General features: G+C 38.4%; 1 protein-coding gene and 1 long non-coding RNA gene across 10 annotated transcripts in view; one reads left to right on the forward strand and one right to left on the reverse strand.

The window, feature by feature from the left end:
• LOC125965230 (uncharacterized) overlaps positions 1 to 12,779 on the forward strand; it is a 43,694-nt gene extending 30,915 nt beyond the window's left edge. The window contains exons 5-7 of the long non-coding RNA XR_007478882.1: positions 9,800 to 9,882; positions 10,351 to 10,427; positions 12,331 to 12,779. This is a non-coding gene — a long non-coding RNA (uncharacterized LOC125965230). The remainder of the gene's footprint in view (positions 1 to 9,799; positions 9,883 to 10,350; positions 10,428 to 12,330) is intronic.
• A 446-nt stretch (positions 12,780 to 13,225) lies between these two features.
• Positions 13,226 to 23,042, reverse strand: part of RGS7 (regulator of G protein signaling 7) — a 603,142-nt gene continuing 593,325 nt past the window's right edge. For all 9 annotated transcript variants that reach the window (XM_033412379.2, XM_033412378.2, XM_012538138.3 and 6 more), the window contains one exon: positions 13,226 to 13,921. In XM_033412379.2, coding sequence (XP_033268270.1) covers positions 13,871 to 13,921 — 51 coding nt within the window. In that variant the 3' untranslated portion in view covers positions 13,226 to 13,870. The remainder of the gene's footprint in view (positions 13,922 to 23,042) is intronic.

A 23,042-nucleotide genomic window follows, 5' to 3' on the forward strand; every position in this document is an offset into this window, starting at 1 on the left:
TTTAGGTAGATTGCCTATTTCCTCTTCATTTATTTGGTCTTGTAGGTTTTTACCCCATATCCCTTCCCTCTTGCGCCTCCCTTCCACACTCCCTATCATACCCCTTTAGGTGGTCAAAAAGCACCAAACTGATTTCCCTGTGCTATGCAGCTGCTTCCCACTAGCTATCTATTTTACATTTAGTAGTGTATATATGTCAGTGTTATTCTCTCACTTTGTCCCAGCTTACCCTTCCCCCTCCCCGTCTCCTCAAGTCCATTCTCTACATCTGCGTCTTTACTCTTGTCCTGCCCTTACTTCATCAGAACCATATATTTTTAGATTCCATATATATGTGTTAGCATACGGTTGTGTTCCTATCTTCCTGTCTGGCCTGAGGCTTCTAGCACTGGAGTTTGTAGGCTATTAGGTAGAGCCGGTTCTTGGTGCTGAGATGAGCACCTCCGGGAGACCTCACACCGATGAATATTCCCTGGTGTCTGAGGTTCTCTGTTAGTCCAGTGGTTCGGTCTTGGATCTCCCATCAAAGGAACTCAGGCCCGACCTCTGGTTCATGAACCAAAATCCCACAAGTTGCATGGGGCGGCAAAAAAACAAAAAAGAAAGAAAAAGAAAAAAAGGAGCAGGACAATAAGATAGAGTAAAAAGTAAAATAAGATTAGAAAACTAACAGATAGATTAGAAAAAATAAAATATATAAGTGAAACTATAACTGTAAGGTATAACAGAACCACAATAGCAAAAAAGAGGAAAAAAAAAAAACTGGAAAAGGCCTTGGCTGTAGGAAGTGGGGCTTAGGCAGGGACATGGTTTAGGTGGGGTCCAGGACCTAGGCTTAGGACCCATGCAGCTGGAAAGGGCCCACAGTCGGGGGTGGGCAGCGGGGGGCTTAGGCTCAGTGCAGCTGGTGGGGCCCAGGAGTGCCTGTGGCCTCAGAAGTTGGAGGACCAGGCCTGGGACCCCAGCAGGCTCCCCAGGGCCTGAGTTGTCAGGAGAAATATTAGGGGCATTCCCCCTGAACCCCTGATCCTGGAGGTTCCTTCCCTGTTCACCTCTCCTCTTCTTCCCCCCCACTAGACCCCTAGGACCCATATGGACAGCGGGGGCCCCAGAAGGCAGGGGACAAGGCCCGGAAGCCCAGCAGGCTTCCTGGGGCTTGAGCAGGTGGGAAACTAGCCATATCTCCCCTGATACGCCGATCCCGGAGTCTCCTCCCGCCATTGTCTGCCTCTCCTCCTCTTCCCCTCTCCTCCCTCCTTCCCATGCCTTTAGTACCCATGCATCTGGAGGGGGCCTTGGAGGGTGGAGGCCCCAGCCTGGGACTCACCATGCTTCCCAGAGCCTGAGTAGGTGGTGGAAACCCCAGTCGCACCTCCCCTTATCCTCTGGCCTCAGAGGGTCCCCCCCTCTGTCTGTCTCTCCTACTCTTCCCCCTCCTCCCACCCTCCTATGCCCCTATGACCTATGCAGCCAGAGGGGGCCTTGGAGGGCAGAAGACCAGGCCTGGGAGCCCAGCAGGCTCCCTGGGGCCCAGGTGGGCAGGGGAAATGGTAGGCACATTCCCCCGATCCTCCGATCCCAGAGGGCCCCTCCCCATCCACTTCTCCTCTTCTCCCCCTCATCCCTCCCTCCTATGCCCCTAGGACCCACACGACCAGAGGAGGCCTTGGAAGGTGGAGGACCTGGTCTGGAAGTCCAACAGGCTTCCCAGGGCTCAAGTGGGTGGGGGAAATGCCAGCTGCACTTCTTCTGATCTTCTGGTCCTGGAGGGTCACCCTGTCTGCCTCTCCTCCTCTTCCTCTCTCCTCCCTATGCCCCTAGGACCAATGCAGCTGTAGGGGCCCTCAGAGGGCAGAGGACCAGCCCCTGGGAGCCCAGCAGGCTCTCCAGGGCTGAGTGGGCAGGGGAAACACTAGGCACGCTCCCCCCTGATCCTCTGATCCTGGAGGGCCCTTCCTCATCCACCTCTCCTCTTCTTGCCCCCCTTCCCTCCTAAGCCCCTAGGACCAATGTGGTCAAAGCGGGTCTTGGGAGGCCAAGGATCCAGCCTGGGACCCCAGCAGGCTCCTCAGGGCCAAGTGGGGAGGGGAAACACTAGGCGTGTTCCCCCTTGATCCTCTAAGCCCCCGAGGGTCCCTCCAGGTGTGGAAACCCCTCCGCTCTCCCAGCCACCCCTTAGGGGCACTGGTCCTGTCTGGCCTCCACTTCTTTTCCCCGCTCACTCCCCACCATGTCCTACCTGGTTGCTCGGGGGTTCCTCCCGTCTCCTTGGGTGTCGAGGTCTCCCACCAGCATCTGGTAGGTACCCTAGTCATGGGGAGACATGAACTCCGTGTCCTCCCACTCCACCATCTTGACACCCCCCAAATCCTTAGTGTGTATTTCCTACAAACAAGGACATTCTTCTATATATCAACAATCCAACTATCAACATTAGGAAATTATCACTGACTTATTACTGCAGTCTATTCAACAAAGCCAGTTCAAGCTTTGCCCATTGCCCATAAATATGCTTTATAGCAAAAGGATCCAGTCCAGAGCCATGCATTGCGTTTAGTTGCTATGTTGCTTTAGTCTTCTTCCATTTGGAATACTTTCTCAGTCCCACCTTGACTTTTTTTTTTTTTGCGGTACGCGGGCCTCTCACTGTTGTGGCCTCTCCCGTTGCGGAGCACAGGCTCCGGACGCGCAGGCTCAGCGGCCATGGCCCACGGGCCCAGCCGCTCCGCGGCATGTGGGATCTTCCCGGACTGGGGCACGAACCCGTGTCCCCTGCATCGGCAGGCGGACTCCCAACCACTGCGCCACCAGGGAAGCCCCCACCTTGACTTATTTTTTGATGCTGACAGTTTCGAACATTGTCAGTAATTTGCAGAGTGTTCCTCAATTTGAGTTTGATGTTTCCACATGGTTAAAGTTGTGCATCTTTGGCAGGAATATCACTGAAATGATGCTTATTCTTCTCATTGCATCCTTGAAAGTGGGTGCTTAATTTGGATTTGTCCCGTTACTGGGACTTGATTAACGTGGTGCCTTCCAGGCTTCTCCCTTGTAAAGTTACTCATTCCTCTTTTGTAATTGATATGATTTATGGGGAGCTACTCTGAAACTATGTAAATACCCCATCCTAATCAAATATTCAGTTCATTCATTCATTCATTTGTATTAATAATTTAGATTCAGTGATTACTATTTTATTCACTAGATTATTATTTAATCATTAGATAATCTGTTAATTTCATTACTTATTTTGATACTCAAACTGGCCAGTGAGAGCTCCTTCAAGTTGACTTCTATGTCCTTTAGACATTTCCCCATCAGTCTCTGTGTACTTCCTTAGTTTCGGGTGTTTTATCTAGACATTTTATCCTCATATATTGCCATCCCTGCCCCAGTGCTGGAATTTTCTGTTTTCTCCAAGAAGCTATAGTTCCTTTTTCCCAGGAGCATCACTTAGAAGCTGTGATCTGGGAGCTTGGATTGCTTCTAGTCATTGAGATGCAGCTGCTCCTAGGCTCTCTCAGTGGACATAGGGAATTTGTTTGACCTATGTGTATGTATGTACACATTACATCTATTTATTTGACCTATGTGTATGTATGTATGTACACATTATATCTATATCCATTGCTATATAATAAAAACAAGTTCACAGTGGCATCTCTAATGCTAATCAAACATCTTAGGGTTCTTTCTAGTTGTTTCCCTTTTCATATTTCTAAACCCCTTCTCCAACAGTTAGAAGGCTGGCTGCCATTATTCCTCTCTTGACTGCCATTGCCTTTTTCCTCCTTACCTCCTCTCCCATACTTGGTACTGTGTAAGAATGCCTTCTTTACCTCTTTTGGGCTCCAACATTGCACCTACCTCTCCCCATTCCAATTGAATGCCCTATTCATCCTCCTTGGGCTGAGTCACTCCCCGCATGGTAGCCTTCTTCTATCCTTTTGGGCTCTGACATGCTGTACCAGTCCACTCACCATGTGGACTATAATATGCTTAAGGCTCTGGATGCTGTGCTGAGCCTTCCTTCTAGATAGACACATTCTCAACTTTTTCTGGCTCTGACATCTTGTGCTGGCCTCCTGTGAACATCCTCCTTACCCTGCTCAGGTTCCAATGCCCTGCTCTTAGCTGCTGCTGCCACTGCCCTCTCTATGCAAGGATTCCTTCCTCAGCATATGGCAGATCTAACATCCCATGCTGCTGGGCCAACTACCCTCTACCCCCCCAGGTGGATGCCCTCTGGCCTCCTGTGGGCCCCACTCTGGATAGCCCCTATATAGAGGTCCTCTTCCCTCTTCTCAATCTCCAAAAACCTATACCCTCAGGCCTGGGGATGCCCCCCTCACTTTGCTTGGTTTCTGATACCCTGGTTGTCCCTGGGCTGTTGCTTTGTGTGCTTTCTTATGAACACTCTCTTCACCCTGCCCAGTCTTTCATAGGCCATATTAGGTTGCCTTCCCTGTGAGGACCACCTCATCTCCCTGCTTGGTCTCTGTCTCCTTATGTTGAGCCTCTATGACTCTCCCCAAGCACCCACATTGCATAGCCACTCACCTTGCTAAGCCCCACCTAATGATGTGGGCTTTGAATAGTTGGAGAAGGAAAGGAAAAAGAAGAGGAAGAAGAAAAGAATATTGAAGACGTTAATTTGAATATTATTAATTTTGCTACATCTTTTATTTTCATGGTTAATCTGGAGATCTTACCATTTTATTTGTTTTTTTAGAGTGGGTAACAGCTTTAGTTTCTTGATCAGATAGATCTATTTTCCCAGTATTATTTAGATTTCCTTTTTAATTCAAGAATATTGTAGTTTGCTTTTTATATTCTACTTGTATTAAAGAAAGTTTATCATTTTATTGTTGATTTCTATTTTTATTGTATCTTAGCAAATAATACAAATCATTTATTCAGCCTATTTCAATAATTTATTGAGCCTATTTTGCACATAATATCTGGTCAGTATTTCTAAATGTTTTGAGAGTGTTGGAAAACCAAGTCAGTACCCTCTCTGTTGTGTGTGTTTGTCTGTGTGTGCAAATGCATGTGTGTTAGTTATATTACTCAAATATTCTATATCTTTAATAACTGTTACACTTAGTTTTTGCAAGCAGTATTTTAGTTTCCCACTGTGATTATGTATTTGTCCAATTTGGCAGTTCTGTTTAAAGTTTGAGGCTGTATTATTAGGTGAATGTAGGTTTATGATTGTTTTAAATTCTTTATGGATTATTGATTATTTATCCATATGAATGTGCCTCTTGATTTCAGTTAATGCTTTTCACATTGAATTGTTTTTTTGGATAGATATATATTCTCAAAATTTTTATGTTCCATTTTTTGGGGTAGTATTTTTTTCACTGACACATAATTGACATAATATATTAGTTTCAGATGTACAACATAGTGATTTGATATTTTTATACATTAGTTATCACCACAAAAAGTCTAGTAATCATACAAAGTTATTAAAATATTATTGACTATATTCCCTATGCTACACATTACATCCCCATGACATATATTTTACAATTGGAAGTTTGCAACTCTTAAAGCCCTTCACCTATTTTAACCATCCCTCCTTGAAGGGGACCATACTCCTCCCCTCTGGTAAACACTAGTTTGTTCTCTGTATCTATTGGTCTGTTTCTGTTTTGTTTGTTCATTTGTTTTGTTTTTTAGATTTCACACATATAAGTGAAATCACATGGTATTTGTCTTTCTCTGACTTACTGCACTTAGTATAATATCCTTTAGATCTATGTTGTTACAGATGACAATATTTAATTCTTTGTATCACTGAGTAATATTCCATTATAAATATATACCACATCTTTTCTATCCATTCATATATTGATAGACAGGTTGCTTCCATTTCTTGGCTATTTTAAATAATGCTGCAATAAACATTGGGGTGCATATATCTTTTCAAATTAGTGTTTTCATTTTCTTCAGGTAAATACCCAGTGTGGAACTGCTGGATCATATAGTAGTTCTATTATTAATTTTTTGAGGAAACTCCATACTATTTTTCATAGTGGCTGTAACAATTCCCACAGCAGTGCACAGGGGTTCCCTTTTCTCTACATCCTTGTCAACACTTGATATTTGTTATCTTTTTGATATAGCCTGACAGATGTGAGGTGATATCTCACTGTTGTTTTAATTTGCATTTCCCTGGTGATTAGAGATGTTGAGTATCTTTTCATGTGCCTGTTGGCCATCTCTATGTCTTCTTTGGAAAAATGTCTATTCAGGTTCTCTATTTTTAAAAGATCAGTTTGTTTTTGTTTTGTTTTTTTGATACAGTTGTGTGAGCTGTTTAAATGTTTTGGATATTAACCCATTATTTGTCGTACCATTTGCAAATAGTTTCTGTATATATCTATTAATTCTATCTGATCTAATATGTTGTTTAAGGCCAATATTTTCTTATTGACTTTCTGTCTGGATGATCTGTCCCTTGATGTAAGTGGGTGTTAGTCCCCTCCTATTTTATATTGCTGTCAATTTCTCCCTTTATGTCTGTTTATATTTGCTTTATATATTTATGTGTTTCTATTGTTGGGTGCTAAATATTTATGAATGTTATGTCCTCTTCTTGCATTATGTAATGGCCAACTTTTTCTTTTGTTAGAGTTTTTATTTTAAAGTCTATTTTGTCTAATATACACATTGCTACCCTTGCTTTCTGTTTCCATTTGCATATAATATCTTTTTTCCATCCCTTTACTTTCAGTCTGTGTGTCTTTAGATATGTCTTTTTATTGGAGCATTTAGTCCATTCACATTTAGAGCAAATATTAATAAGTATGTACTTATTGCCATTTTGTTACTTGTTTTCTGTTTTTTTTTTTTTTTTGGTAGTTCTTTTCTGTTCCTTTCTTCTTTTCTTGAACCCTTCTCTTGTGGTTTGATGATTTTCTTTAGTGCCATGCTTGAGTGCTTTCTCCTTTTTTCCTGTATCTAATGTAGGTTTTTGGTTTGTGATTACCATAAGGTTCATATATATTGTCCTATATGTATAGTGGCTTATTTAAAGCTAATAGTTGCTTAGGTTCAAGCACATTTTAAAAGCACTACAGTTTCAATCCCTTACTGTCTACAATTTATGTTTTTGATGTCATATTTTACATTTAAAAATTTTGTGTATCCCTTACCTACTTTTTGTAGCTATAGTTATTTTTGCCTTTTAGCCTTCCTACTAGCCTTTAAAGTGGCTTATCGACTGCCTTTACCAATGAGACTTTTCTCCTATATATTTTCTTATCTCTAGTCATGGCCTTTTCTTTTCTCCTTAGAGAAGACACTTTAACTTTTATTATAAGGCTGGTTTAGTGGTGATGAAGTCCTTTAGCTTTTGCTTGTCTGAGAAACTATCTCTCCTTCAATTCTAAATAACCTTACTGGGTAGAGTATTCTTGGGTGTAAGTTTTTTATTTTTCGTACTTTAAATATATCATGCCACTCTCTTCTGGCCTGCAAAGTTTCTGCTGAAAACTTAGCTGATAGTCTTATGGAGGTTTCCTTGTATGTGACTAATTGTTTTTCTCTTGCTTACTTTAAGATTTTCTTTTTATCTTTCACTTTTTCCATTTTAATTATGATATGTCTTTGTGTGGATCTCTTTGGGTTCATCTTGTGTGGGACTCTTTGTGTTTCCTGGACCTAGATATGTTTCCTTTTCCAGGTTGGGGAATTTTTCAGCTATTATTTCTTCAAATATTTTTTCTGCCTCCTTTTATCTCTCTTCTCCTTCTGGGACTGCTATAATGCAAATGTTAGTATGTTTAATGTTGTCCTAAAGATTCCTTAAACTGTTTTCATTTTTTAAATTTGTTTTTCTTTTTGCTGTTCTGATTTCATGATTTCCACTATTCTGTCCTCCAGATCACTGGTTTTCTGCTGTATCATCTAATCCACTGTTTATTCCCTCTAGTATATTTTTCATCTTAGTTCTTGTGTTCTTCAGCTCTGATTGTTCTTCTCATATTTTCTCTTTGTTGACGTTCTCACTCTCACTGTGATTCTGCATTCTTCTCCTGAGTTCAGTGAGCATCTTCATGACTATTACTTTTCACTCTTTATGTGGTAAATTGCCTATTTTGTTCCATTAGGTTTTTTTTTTTTTCCCCTGGGGTTTTATCTTGTTCTTTTGTTTGGAACATATTCCTCTGGATCTCCTGTGTAGACTTCATGTACTGAGTAGCTTTGGCAGGCCATCTGCAGCTGAAGTGGGCATGGGCCAGGGGGGTGGAGGCACTGGGGCATGCCATGCAGGAGCTGCCTTGGCAGACAACTGGAGCAGGCATGGGCCAGGGGGGTTCCTGGGGCTGCACCAAGACCAGTTTGGTGGGACAGCTGGAGCTGGAGTGCATACAGTCAGGGGAACCTGAGATGCAGTGCACCAGCACTGCCTTGGGGGGATGGCTTGAGATAGTGTGGACTGGGATCTGGGGCACACTGAGCTGGCCTTGGCAGGCTGACTTAGAGCCCTGGATCACATTCCCACCTGTGATATCAAGGTGAAAAGGGAATACAAAAAATCTTGCTGTCTTGCACCTCTGACCTTGGAGAGAGTTTCAGCAGTGTCCTTCCCGTTTGGCAGAAGTTCTAGGGTTGGTAAGTGAATTTCCCTCACATATAGTCTAGGTGCCCTTTAAACCAGTGTTTCTCCATTGTGCCCCAGGGCAAGCAAGTCTATGCGCCTGCCCTTCAGTGATATGCTTCCCTACTGCATGTCACAGTGTTGGGGGTGGGGATCCTGTCAATACTGTGTTAGGAGGTTTGAAATGGAAGCAGACTTGTTCAGGCTTCAGAGGCAACATTAGGCCTCTAACTGATTAGTGACCTTGCCTGGACTATGTGCCTGCTTGTGAGCTGCCGCCAGCAAGTCCAGAGGCACTTAAGATAAAGAAGGGGGACTTCCCTGGTGGTGCAGTGGTTGGGAATCTGCCTGCCAATGCAGGAGACATGAGTTCAATCCCTTGTTTGGGAATATCCCACATGCCTCAGAGCAACTGAGCCCATGTGCCTCAACTACTGAGCCTGCGTGCCACAACTACTGAAGCCCGCATGCCTAGAGCCCATGCTCTGCAACAAGAGAAGCCACCACAATGAGAAGCACACACTCTGCAATGAAGAGTAGCCCCAACTCTCCACAACTAGAGAAAGCCCGCACAGCAATGAAGACCCAAAGCAGCCAAAAATAAATAAAAATAAATAAAATTAAAAAAAAAAAAAGATGGGAGTGGATCATGGAATTTCTTGAGCCTTGGGGACCTGGCAAGTTCCCGGGGGTCTAGAACTTCTTATAATACACAAAATGAGATAAACAGCATTGCTGAAGAAACTCAGAGCTGCATATTTGCATGCAAACTGATGATATCACTTTGCAGCCTGGTATTATAAGCGGGACTCCTCTAAACTGCAATTTGAAGTCTCACCTGCAGAGTGGACACACTGCCTGGGACTTTTCCCAGCTGGGACTCCAGATTACTGTTTTTGGGACTTCCCAGCTCTGTTGGAGTCTGGGTGTAGGCCCAATTTGGTGGTGTACATGCTTTTACTTTTCTTTCCCTTTTCATTTCTGTTTCTTTATTTTTAATGATTTTCTATTAAAATTAAGTTGAAATTGTCATTTGTGTGACGAGTGGTGTCTTCTTGTAAACGAATCCTTCGAACCTAAAACGAAAGTAAAACTTTTGGCAAAACATACTGTGTCTCCATTTCTCTTACCCATCTCTATGGGTACACCCCTCCTACAAACGTCTCTATCATTTTTGTTGTACAGATGCTGTTCAATTAGCTGTCAGTTCTTCTTCAGGAGGAATTTCTTTACATGCAGATGTTGATATGTTGCATCCATGAGAAAAGGTGAGTTCAGAATCTTCCCACACTGCCACCTTGGATTAGAACTTTGGGTAGTATTGTTTTAGGTGTCTCTTATAAACTATGCCCAGATGCGCTTTTAGTCTAATCTGAGAATTTCTAAAAGATGATTTTAAATCATCTCCTGCATTTTAATTACTAAAATATTTGAATTTATTTCTTCCACGTTATTTTGTGTTTGCCATTTAATACGCTCTTACTTCCCTTCCCCTTTTGTATTTCCAACTGTATAGATCTAGTATTCTTTTTTCATCATTTCCCTATCATATATTTTAGAAGTGGTATTTTTCATTTCAATATTCATATTGTATATTGTATAAGTACATAGTTAAAATTTTAAATGTATTTTTTTCTAGCTAAATATAAAGCTATTCTGTACTTCAGTTCTCAAAAATAAGACAAAGTTAAAATATTTTGTTTCCTTCTACTCCCTTCTACTTTTCAACTTCCAAGTTTACTTCTTGATAGAGAATGGTCTCTGTCAAGAGAAAAAGAAGAAGTGTGAAGAATATATGCAAAAAAGAAGAATGGTAAGCAAAGAAATTATTAAAAATTAGTTAACTAAATGTGTATTTTCTATAAAATAATAATAACAAAACTGAATATTTTAGTTACTAAATACCCACTTCCTTGTGTTATCCCAGGAGACCTCTGGAAATTTAGAGTGTGAGAGAGGGAGAAGTTTTTATTCTTGTACTTTGGGGCCAAAGATTCCTTTGAATACCCTGAACTGGGAAAGATAGGTAATTTCATCTCTGCTACATTATAATAACCATCAACCACCTCTAGCTCATACTGGCTAGGTTCCCGCAAAAGTTTCTTTTCTATACACAGGTGAGGCTATTGATGCTCTCTGAAAAGTCCCATTTCTATATTGCAGAGCTATAATTTCCAGAATCCACTTGTTCAAGACATAGTTTCCTTGACTTATCAATTTCAGCTTTTGGTCACCCATTTGGTCCTAATTCTTCATTGACTTTATCTGGTTGGTTCTCAACCCACCATCATACCTTACTGTTCTCTATACCTTTCCCTTGGTCTCTGGTATCCTGATTCAGCACTTGGCTTTGGTCTCCTGTCCAGCTAGGAGAGATAGTGATGGGGAATAGTAAAACCATGGAATATTTCAATGTGCTCTTTCAAGTATGTATCTAAGAACACAAAAATCATATGTGAGATGATCAGTGCATGTAGCTGGACTAAATTCATGCTGGTAGCCAAGAGTTGCCTTTCCCCATAGACCAAAATTATTAATAAACCATCGTATATCTACAAAGAGAATTGAGAACTTTACTCCTAAGTCGCAAGATCAACTCACACACTTGCAATAATGAAGAGGGAAGGTTTCTGCCTTCTTTTATTTTCCTGGCATCTGACAGGAGACGGCTTAGTTAAGGTTGCTGACTACCTTTCTATTACTCTGATTCAAGCAGAAATTCCTTTGGAGATCCACCAAAAACATTACTGTAACATACACAGCAAAGGAAAGAAGCAGTTGATGCGATTTAGAGGCTATATTACATAGTTTTGCGGTGTAAGTGTAGGAACTCTGGGTCACTGCTTTGGTGAATAACTTTTTAAATTGCTTTAAGGTAGAAAAAGACTTCTTAGAAACCATTTTATTCATTAGAAACTAGAGAGATTTTTATTCTATGCCTTATAGATAAAATTGTCCCAAGGTGGGGTGGGAGACAGTTGCCCCATGCTTATTTGAGTTAGGTGCAAGGAATTCCATAACTTTTCCAAGTGCTTTTCCTGAAATACCACTGTTTTGTAACCTGAGTCTTGTCTAAACCACAGTAAAATGAGTCATTAGGCCACTTAAAACTTTTATGTACTTGAACCTAGAAACTGACTCACAATTTTACTGGGAGCTCCTGACTTAGGGATACTTGCCTGAGGGTTTCACTTCTTTGCCCTCTATTGTCATTCATATGCCTTTCATTTCTGTATAAATCCAATTCTATGATTTGGAATTAGTAAGAATGGTTTTTGAAAAATAGTCTCCAAAATGACCAATCATATTTGTGCAAGGCTTATTGTTTATGCATCATGTTCTTCTAAAAGGATTACTGTTTTCTTTCAAACAATGTTTCCTTTAGATAAGGTTTCAATTTAGCTTCAGTGCTCAAAGCTGTCCTGACTTAAGTGTTTTTAAGGGAGAACATCTATAAACTTAGGTTTATTTGCATTTTATGTATTGTTCTTAAAAAGCCATATGGGCATATAATTAAATCTTTCTTAAATTATTCACAGTGTTCAGATTATAGCCTATATATAAGTCTCTTCCATCTTGCGGCAGTTTATAAAGTAGCCAACAAGCTCCACTATTGATTTTGCATCAATATTGGTAAACTTTTTGGAATTTAAATTTACTCACAGTAATTAATAGCCATTAATAACTCGATCTCTTTTTCTTTTTTAAATAACCAGATTCTGCAATCCTTTGGTGGACGCAAAAGCAAACAGATTAGGCCTGTCTCTTGGCTGGGTGACCTTCTGTGTCACTGATCCAACCCTTAAAGGCAGTCAGGTTTCTTACCTGGGGTCCTTGGATGAATTTCAGAGGGTATTCTATGAATGTCTTAAAATTCAGTGCAAATATTTCCTATGTGAGAGTGTGTATGGATTTTCACTTAACTTTTACCAAAAGAATTTGTGTGGTATAGTGGATCAGCGTAGTACAGTGGGCTCTAGAGTCCTTCATCTGGATTTGTATCCCAACCCACCACTAGGCTGTGTGACTCTGAACAAGTTACTTAACCTTTCTCTGCTTCAATATTCTCAAAATTGCAGAAATAATCTTATAGGCCTGCTGTGTGGATTAAATGTGAGGATTTTATGGGCATGTGAAGCCCATAATACAGTGGTAGGTACTTAGTAAGCACTCACTAAATGTTAGTAATTACCATCATGTTCTCAAAGGAATTTGTAAGCACCAGAGTTAAGAGCCACCAATCTAGGCAGTTTAGAATTATACTTAAAGAAAAGAATCTGTTCCTGAGTTGAAAAGTTACACTAAAACATAATTCTAATAAAATATGCATTTGTAAAACACAGAGATGCATATTCATAATTAGAAAGACCTCATAAATAGCTCTGAAAATGTGGAAGGCCAATTTGTGTTGTTTTCCAGGGGAGCAAAAGCATCTACCTGATCCTGGGTGAGCTCCCAGATGAATCACTTTCAGTCTGCTCCTGGCTGCTGCACCATCCAAGCTTGTCTTGAAACCCTGAAATAAACTTCCAGGGTGAGAGCTTACATTGTGACTACATTTGTTGATGCTTTCTCAGCATTTTCATTTTCAATTAGCACAGAAGTCAAAAGTTACAAAAGCAACGAGATTATGCATCTTTTAATGAAAGATAAAACAACAATATAAACATTCACAAATTTACAGAGAAGGGATCAACTTTAATACATTTCGAGTAAAAGGTGTTTCATTTAAATATGGTATAAAAATAAATGCGAGAAACATTAACCAAGAATATACAGACAACAGACAAAGACATAAGCTTGTTTCTGACTGTGATATATTGGTGAAATGAAACTTTCTGTGCTAATTTATTTAATAAATGTGAAGCTGTATGTATACTTATTGATATATGCTTTTTTTCCTTTTACAATTCTTCCAGTTTGTGACTGAATTTTTAGTGAACTGTGTGTCTAGAAGAAGCTTTAAGATAGAGAGAAGGGGGGGGGGAGATTTACTTCACTTGAATCGTTAAAAAAGGAAAAGACACAGATCCAGCTTAGTACAAGGAGGAAGTTAGCAGACATTTTGAAATGGAGGCATTGAGATGGTAGAGTCCCTTGGAGATGGCAGTGCCTTAATGTACACAAAGAAAGAACAATTCAGGTCCTTTGCTCATGCAACATCTTGGTCTAATGTCCTCTGCTGCAGGTAACAACAAAGAACTACAAAGTATATGCAATGACTCCAGTTCACTTTCATGCTACAAGATGATCCTTTTAATAAGACTGAACGAGGCTTGTTAACCTCTTTGACGTGAGAGATTTCCCCTGAGAAAAAAATATAAACAAGAAAAAAAAACAATATGATCACTGAAAACCTGCTTATGAGTAGCATCTATTTATTGCAGCTGATTTTGTGCAAGGGTCAAAATGGAACCCTTTAGGTGCATCTTAGTTCAAACTTCATGACCAAGTTCCCTCCCTCCCTCCACCAACACATCAAACAAAATGATCCTCCCTTCTTCCATCCTCCCACCCCTCCCACCCACTTCCTCCCCACTGCAAACAGACTGATGGGTTCACAGCACAAATCAGCAAATCATAAAACATGTCCAAAATGTTCCACTGAGGCTTAGCGATGATGCAACACCTAGGTTTGCAACTGGTTATAAACATGTTACAACAAACCTTAGGAAGCTGCTCTGCAATGTGAATGCATTCTTGTTCCACTGCTGAAATTAGTGTTGCATTTATAAATATCTAGGTATGCAGAGGGTATGATTTAATTAAATAAAATGATTTTTGAGGGTGAGATTGCTGGAAACTCAAGATTGAGTCTATCCCCTAACCTATATGGTAATGGAAAAACAAACAACCAGTGCCAATTATACATCTAAAGATAAAAGTCTATTTGTTCTGTACTTCAAACTGTATACACCTTCCTTTTCCACTTGATTTCTTCCAACCCCAATCCCAGAAAAATCCCATATATTCTGATTCTACATTTTATGTTAATACCTACTATACATATTCGTTTTCTGAAAACCTTGATAATCAAAACTGTCCCTGTAAATTACAAATACTCTAGAGAGGTAAGAAATTTTAAATTTCTGATCAGAATAGCAGATCATTAATTGGTTATTTCTGTTTTATCCCTCATTGTATGTTCTAGTATAAAAATAGATGGAATTTGTACTTCTCAGAGGATAAAATAATAATGGAAAAATCAAAAGATTTTTTAAGAAATATAATATTTAGTAATAACTTAGTCATAGCAATAGTCTTGATTTACCACCTAATGTGGCTCAGAGTTTGATAAATGGGTGGTATGGTTTGGGGAGAGTAATCAGCATTCATGACCATATTTTGGGAAAAGAATGATATATTTAAGAAATTGTTAATAATTCCAAAATCAAGCTTTCTTTACATACTGTACAGTAACTGAAAAGGCCTTTTTGTATACTTGAACAGCAGTGATGAAAACGAAGCATCATCTCTTTTAATTGGAGAAAGGGTTCAAAACTTAGTTTTTAGCAACTGATAGTAAAAGAGCCAAAGTTTAGCAAAGATCTTTCCCACTTAGCTATGCTCTAATCACTCTATGGGAAGAAAAATATGAAAGAAAACAAAGATTTTTAATAGGACACCCTACTTTACATTGGCCTTATAAACAAAATATGCTTTGTTTCTTCTTGCCACCACTTCTGTGCCTGTTTCCTCATTCATACAATGGGAATAATAGTAGTACCTATTTTTAAAGCTTGTTGTGAAGAATAATACAAGTAAATTACTTAAAACTGTTCTCAGAACATTCTGTATACTCAGTTTATGTTACCTATTACCTTATTATATTATTACTATTATTATTATTCTTTCTCATTAGGACACTGAGACCCAAAGTCACAATTCTGACTCTGAGAAGAGCAGAAAATTTCTCATGCATTGGAAGCTGAAATTATACTACTTTTAACACTCCAAACCCGAGCAATAGGTTAATCAAATAATGTTGGAATAGAAAAACTACTTTTCTATACTTGGAGACTATATTATTTCATATATTTACTACTGTTTTATGTTATTAACATGTGTGCATATATATTCATTCTGAGGCTAACGTATTTTTAAAAAGTGCTGACTGTTTCTAGTGCCATTTGTGAGATGGCGAGAACCATATACTGGTTGAAGCATAAGAGTGAATTCTTATACAGTTGAGGAGGAGGATAAAGATGTTAATATAAAACTATTTATTTTAAAACTACAGATTAATGTAATTTGGTTCAAACTATTGAGAAGATGAATAGCATAGTTACATTGAAATAGGAAGCCATTTGCAACTCAGAGTCATTTTTCATTTGGATGGGTGGAAACTGTGTCATCTTTGTAAATGTAACAAATAGTAACATTGTTCTCTTTCTACTTTTTCCCCCCAAATATCCTTGAAGCTATTAGTATTTGTCCTGGTATAGGCTTCATTAAAAGGGGGGGAGGTAAAAGTTTAGCTTGATAAGCTGTTTTCCCAGGAGATAATTTAAAAACACTCATTCATGGAATGAGGCCTACAGTAAACCTCGGGTTTGTGATAATAGGAAAACAGATGAACAGAAATGGGAGAACACATGTATACATCTTAACATAGCCACACAATGAAACACTTGTGAGATATGGACTCACCAAATATGTAATAAGGGTATTTGTTCTGTGTATTGAGACAATTAAAAGGCAAATTTGGGTGTAACTAATAGTAAAAAGAACTTAAGTGCCCCACTCAGGGGTCAAAGTAAATAGCATGGACACCCAAGTGAGTCATCTAGATTTGAAGACCTAGATTACTTGGATCTATCTGTAAGCCCTGTGCAAATCTTGCCTTTTTCACATACTGGAAAGAAAAATACCTAGGTGCTCTCTAGTGCACAAAGAAATACCAGTTGCTCACTCTACTGGAAAATCTTAAAAAGAACACTAATCCTTTCTTGAGGGTAGGAAATAATATAATTGCACATCAGATATTTTGTAACAATCCTTTTCAGTGAGGTTCCTTGGAGGCTGTATGAAATCACCTTGAAAGATAATTCTGCTAATTATCTTTTCATAATTTTTCTAAGTTGAAGAATCTGGGAAATTTTCTGGTTTTTTTTTTTTTTTTTTGGAAATTTTCATAGTTAAGTTCTAAAATCTTAATTCTAGAAACTAAAAGGGCTAAAAATCCCTTACCAATAGCAGCTTTTACCAAATTGCTTACAACTGAATTCCATATGAATAATAATTATTTTTAACCAAATGACTACATTTGTGTTATATGATTTATACCCTTTCTTTTCTAAAGGAAAAGAATTTGAAAAAGAATAGATACATATAATGTATAACTGAATCACTTTGCTGTACACCTGAGACTAACAGAACATTGTTAATCAACTATACTCCAATATAAAATAAAAATTAAAAAAAATAAAGGAAATAGATTATATTGTAAATGGAAATCCATAGAGAAAGACAAAGACAGAAACTCAAAACAAAACAAAATAAAAACTCAAGATCCTATGAGATTTTGTAATATCTAGTTAATGGACAGTATGCTAGCAAAAGAAGCACATGATCAATTTTAGGACAAAATTAACCTGACTTTAACTGGCACTTAAGTGAAGACAGAGCCTCTGGCTACTCTACAATACAGCTACCACATAAACAAAGAAGGTTTTCTAGTGTCTCAATAAAATTTCATCTCCACCAAACCAATTCCTTCCTATCTTAAATGTTGCATAGAGATTTTGTTATAATTAGGAAAATAAAACTCCCCCAAACAAAACTACCTATTGCTGTTTCTTTGCCTTCTCAAGTTAACTATTAAAAGTTATGAATTTCACCTGATTTTTAACATCTTTCTTGGTCTTAAAGTGATAACATAAAGTTGACAAAGAGCTGTGAGCCAATAGAAATGGACATAAAGGTCAGGCTCTTAGCTCCAGTCTGAGAGCCTTGAGATGGAGGCAAATTTCCACACTCCTTTCCTGCAGACACTAATCCATAAAGGAAGTAGAGAGAAGCTATATTTGCTTGAGTGACCAACTATTTGTTTTATTACTGTCATAAAGACATACAGCAGTCTTTCTGAGTCTACAGGACACTAAACAAACCAACAATAAATGAAGGGATGGATTTTTAGAAGATAGGCATGAAAGAGCTTAAAGAGAAGAATAGGAAATTATCAGCATCTTTTGGATTAAAAAAGATGTTAACATCTTAACTCTTATAATTCCTACTTGTGTGTTTCTTATCATTGCCTCCTAGTCTTTCCCACATGTTGCTGTAGACTTAGAAGTATATTCTAGAATGCCATGTAGGCTCCAGAGGCCACAGTGAGAGGCTGAGACCAAGAGAGGGCAAATCTTGTCATTGACTTTCTACTGGTGTATATGACCCAGTTGTCTAACCTGTGCTCAGCCCCACAGCTGTGTAATAAAAAGAGCTGACTGTTTGGTGGTAATGAGATGCTGTTGGACTAGAGATAGGACATGTATGCTCTTAAAACAGGTTGAACTAACGGATGTTATCTGTTTACTCTTTTACTCTCATACTGAAAATTGCCCTGGTTTCACTTAAAAAATATAAATGTCTTTGCCTGGGTTTCAAAATCCTTCATAACCTGGTTTCCCTGGCCTTTCAAACTACCTACTGTCATTTCACAGAATGGTTCTTTGGCTGGCTTTTGCACTTGTTACTCTCTCAGCTCAGGTTCTACTCAGTCTTCAGTGAAACTTCTTACTCAGGTTTTGGCTGAAGTCTTCTAATTGCCCCTTAAGTTCTTCTGCAGTTTCCCTCTCTGGACTCTTTGCCAGTACTTGTACATTTTTTGTACATGCTATTTTGTACAATTCTCTAAGTTACCTGGCTTGGTGAAGCAATTGATACCTGTTAAACAATATTAATATTATAGAAGTCCCCAAATATGTGCTTGCTTTGCATGAGCTGAGTTCCTTGGCTGGAAATCACATTTTAAGAATAAGCTTCTAGAAACCAGGGCAACGAGATTCAAATGTATTGGGACAAGTAACTTTTATCTTGGGGGAGGAGAGGCAAGGTAGGATGAGAAATGGGAGCACTTGGTCACACCCTATTAAATAATTAAGTGGCGGAATTTGGGTCTTTTCAACTCTTATTTTGCCCTGGTTGTTCATATCAATGAAACTAACTGGGAATGTGTTAAGAAGGAAATGAACTAGGCTAGGGGTTTGGAAAGACCTTCCCTGCTTTAAATGAAACCAAGCCTCCTAGGTTAATTTGCAGGTGAGTTTACTGAATCACCGTGAATAATTTTAGCAAAACTGAAAAGTGTGAGTTTCAATACAATTAAAGGAAGCTCAATTATTGAGATTTAAGAAAGAAAGGAAGGAAAGGAGGAAGAAAGAAAGGAAGGGGATTCTGTAGCTAGTTTGGAGGCTGGTATATTTAATGTTGAACGCTGGAAAAAATTCTGTTATTATGTACTTAAAAGAGATGGTTTATGAATACATTTATATGTAAGCACTTATTACTAGCTCCCTGTGTGGTTTGAGATAGAAAAAGTAAAGCCAAATACTTTCATTTCCTTAGTTAAGAATAGTTTCCTGAAATAAAAAGTGTATATCCATTAGAGAAAATGAGGAAAACATAGAAAAATATAAAGAGAAATAAACTTTACCCAAAATACAGTTATTTACATGCTAATATATCATTTTACTTTTTATACAAAAATGTTATTTTATTTATTTTTTTACAAAACTGATATTATATTGTGCATAGTATTATGGCTTATTATGAGTAACATGCTTATTAAAATGATCCTATTTTGATCAATTACCCATGTAACATATATTTCTTCTAAAACAATGTTTTGTTGAAATTCATGACATTAGTGGGAAAGGAAATCAATTTAGAAAGATGCTACCAACATTAAGGAAAAAATTACATATCATAGAATAAATCAAAATATATCAGGGTGCGTTGCACATAATAAGGGAATGTATTGTTTCTGAAATGTTATTTTAGTCCTACACACATATAAATGTACACAAGTACAGTTTGTATAGGGTTTCCCTGGTGGTACAGTGGTTGAGAGTCCACCTGCCGATGCAGGGGACGCGGGTTCGTGCCCCAGTCGGGGAAGATCCCACATGCTGCGGAGCGGCTGGGCCCGTGAGCCATGGCCGCTGAGCCTGCGCGTCCGGAGGCTGTGCTCCGCAGTGGGAGAGGCCACAACAGTGAGAGGACCACATACCGAAAAAAGAAAAAAAAAACTGTTGAAGACCTTTGCTCATTTTTCTAATGACGTAGTGCTCTTCTGATTATTTTTTTGATAAGAACTCCCCATATAAACCATATTAGATCTTTGTCATGTACACGCTCGTTTACTCATTTTTAAAAAGAGTTTACCAGACTTGAGGAGAGGAAGTTGCTTTAAACAAAGGTTCTTGGACTAAGTAAGGCATTTAGCAGTCTTTCATGGTATCTCTGTGGATGACACAGAAAAAAAGGTGAGGTTCATAACTAAATAAACAACTACCTTCAAGGTGTGCTAATTTTTGGAGTAGTGGAACTCTGTCTTCCTCTCTGTACTTTATGGCATTTTAATCAATAATTTGCATTATTAAACTGATGGAATTCTGCTAAAATGAATGTATGATGCCAATTTGCTAATCTTAGTTAAAAGACAGGGTAACAAAGAGATACTCCAAAAAATTATGTAAGGCTATAACTTACAAGATAAAACTTAATGGAAAGAAGGATAAAGAACCAAACTTACATGAAAATTAATAAACAAACAATAAACCAATCTAGCAGTAAAAGAGAAGATTGGGGAGACGTAATCTGAGCTCACAAGAAAAAAAATTCTAGATTAAAAAAAATTTTAAGCCCCAAATGACCCTACAATTTGATATGGCTGCTGTGACTGGGAGCTGGGGTGGGGAAGCTGATACAATGCTCGGACTGGATTGTAAAAGTTATATATGTTCTTTCTTTCCTGTTGGGCAGATAATATTTCCAATCTATGCTGGTTCGGTTACTTCTCAAGTATTGTGTTCAGTTATCAGTTTTGGAGGACTACTGATGAACTGGGGTGGATATAGGAGGTGAGCAATTAAGGTGGTAAAAGAACATGAGATTATTGAATGAGAAAACATTAGAAGCCCACTTTCCCAATGCAAGGCTCACTCAGATTTAATTTGATTGCAATTTTAAGGCAAGTTTATTAAGTCTTGTTAAGTGTTCAGCTTAGTTTTCATAGAAATATCTTTTTCTTTTCATACTCAAATTTCAGCAGCTTATATGACATTTACATAAATTATGTAATTACTACAAGTTCAATTATGGTAAACAGCTATGGGAACAAACACAGTTGACTCATCCATGTAATTCAAATGCTGCTTGCAAAAATGTGTGAGCATAACTGGAGAGTAGCTTCTCAGATGTGACACTAGGTGTGCCCTTGGCACCTATCAGTGGGGAGAGTGGAGGGAATCTGTTAGGCTAGGGCAGTGGTTTTCAAAGTGTGGTCTCCAAACTGGTAGTATCAGTATCACTTGAGAATTTTTAAAAAATTAAAATTCTTGGATCTTACCAGAAAACTACTTAATTAGCCTTTCTGAGAGGTGAGGTCTAGCTATCTGTGTTATGAGAAGTTCTCCAAATGATTCTGCTGCAGCTAAAGTGAAGAAGTGAGAACCACCGATCTTTGGTAAGGAGAAGTCCGGCTGCTACCTAGATCATGGTTCTTAAACTGAATTCTGAAGCGCTTGTCAACAGTGAGAGAGAGAGAGATTCTAACACAGTTTATCTGGGATAAGGTCAAGGAATCTGCATTTTCCAAGCCCCTGGTTATTTTGAGATATGGGATATGGATAGTTGAACCATACAGAAAAACGGTGAACTAGATTTTAACTAATGGAAATAAAAACAAAACTTGAGAGGAGATATAATTACACCTTCAAGTAATTCAACAGATGTCTAGATCTACTGGAATGTTTATATTATTCTGCCTAGCTCCAGGAGACAGAACTAGGATCAATACTCCGAAGTTACCAAAAAGTAGATTATTCTAAAAACAAGGAATGAAATTCTAAAAAATGGAATTGACTACCCCTGCGTTCTAAAGGTACCACGTCTCTGGAACCTACAGGCCAGCAAATGCTGGAGGCATACTTGTCATTGAGTCTACAGAGGAGATTCATGCAATGGCTGGGGATTGGACCTGGGGAAATTGATGCCTCTAAATCCCTTTTCAATTTAGAGACTCCAAAAATTCATCATTTTCAATGTCTCCCAAAAGTCCTTTGAAGACTTTTAGAATTAGAAAAGATAAAGACTTCCCAATAGTCTTTTCTTTCTGGTGTTGGAAGTATGTTCCTCCTAGATATTAATATGTATATTTCAAGTGAACAGTCTTGATAATGGGTGCTTGCTATCCCTGTTTACATCAGCCATGTCTATCGAGTAATTTTTCTATTGCTGATGAAATAGAAAGAAAAATCTTTAACACCAAAATAAGTAAATAGGAATGAATTGATGAACCAAAAAAATGACGGCTGATCTTTTATTCTCCAGAAATAATAGTCAGTGCAATTTAGAAATGGTGTTTTAAACTTCCAGTAATGACCACAAGCTTATTTTAATAATGGTAACTTCTGGACGTCGGAAAACAACAGTGACAAAAACAGCAATCAAAATGTGATGCACAATGCAGAGGATATGGGATTTTGCCCAGTCTGGGCTTGCCTTATGGTACCTGCCAAACACTTAAGAAAACACAGCAGGGTGTTTGTTTATAAACAAAATATATCTAAGTCTATAAACATGTATTCAATTCAGATAAAGATGTCTATTGTCTAGCTATTTTAAATCACTCATTTTAGAGTTATTGCCTCCAAGTACTAGCATAAATTATGGAAAAGTAAAATTCACACCCATGGCTGGTCATAAACATAAAAATGGCTTTCTTTTCTGAAAAGTGTTTCATAAAGGAATGCTAATGAACACATACAATGGGACACGTGGCTTCAGAATGGATAACAGCAAATGAGATGGCTTGATGATGATATGGGGCTGCTTAGTAAGTGATTTCATATCTAGATATAATTAAACATATGAATGTATTTTTAGTGGAAATTAAATTTAGACATAATCCCAATCTTTATCAATTTAAGTTCCATTTATATTTTTCCTAGCTATGTAAAACACATTTATAAAAAGAATATGCAAACGTATTGTCCTCAGGCTATTGATGAAATTCTATTTAACTGTATGTAATACTATTAAATTCTATTTAACTCAGGGAGGTAATTGAGATCAATACTGAGATTGATAGTTGACTGTCTTCAAGTACTTGACAAGTATTGTAACGTACACAAGCATACACAAATATTCCCTATCTTCTTGCTTTACTCAGCTACAATTTTTTGTCATAGTTGAGTAAAACTTC

This window comes from Orcinus orca, chromosome 1 (genome assembly GCF_937001465.1).
Source record: "Orcinus orca chromosome 1, mOrcOrc1.1, whole genome shotgun sequence".
Taxonomy (NCBI): Eukaryota; Metazoa; Chordata; class Mammalia; order Artiodactyla; family Delphinidae; genus Orcinus; species Orcinus orca.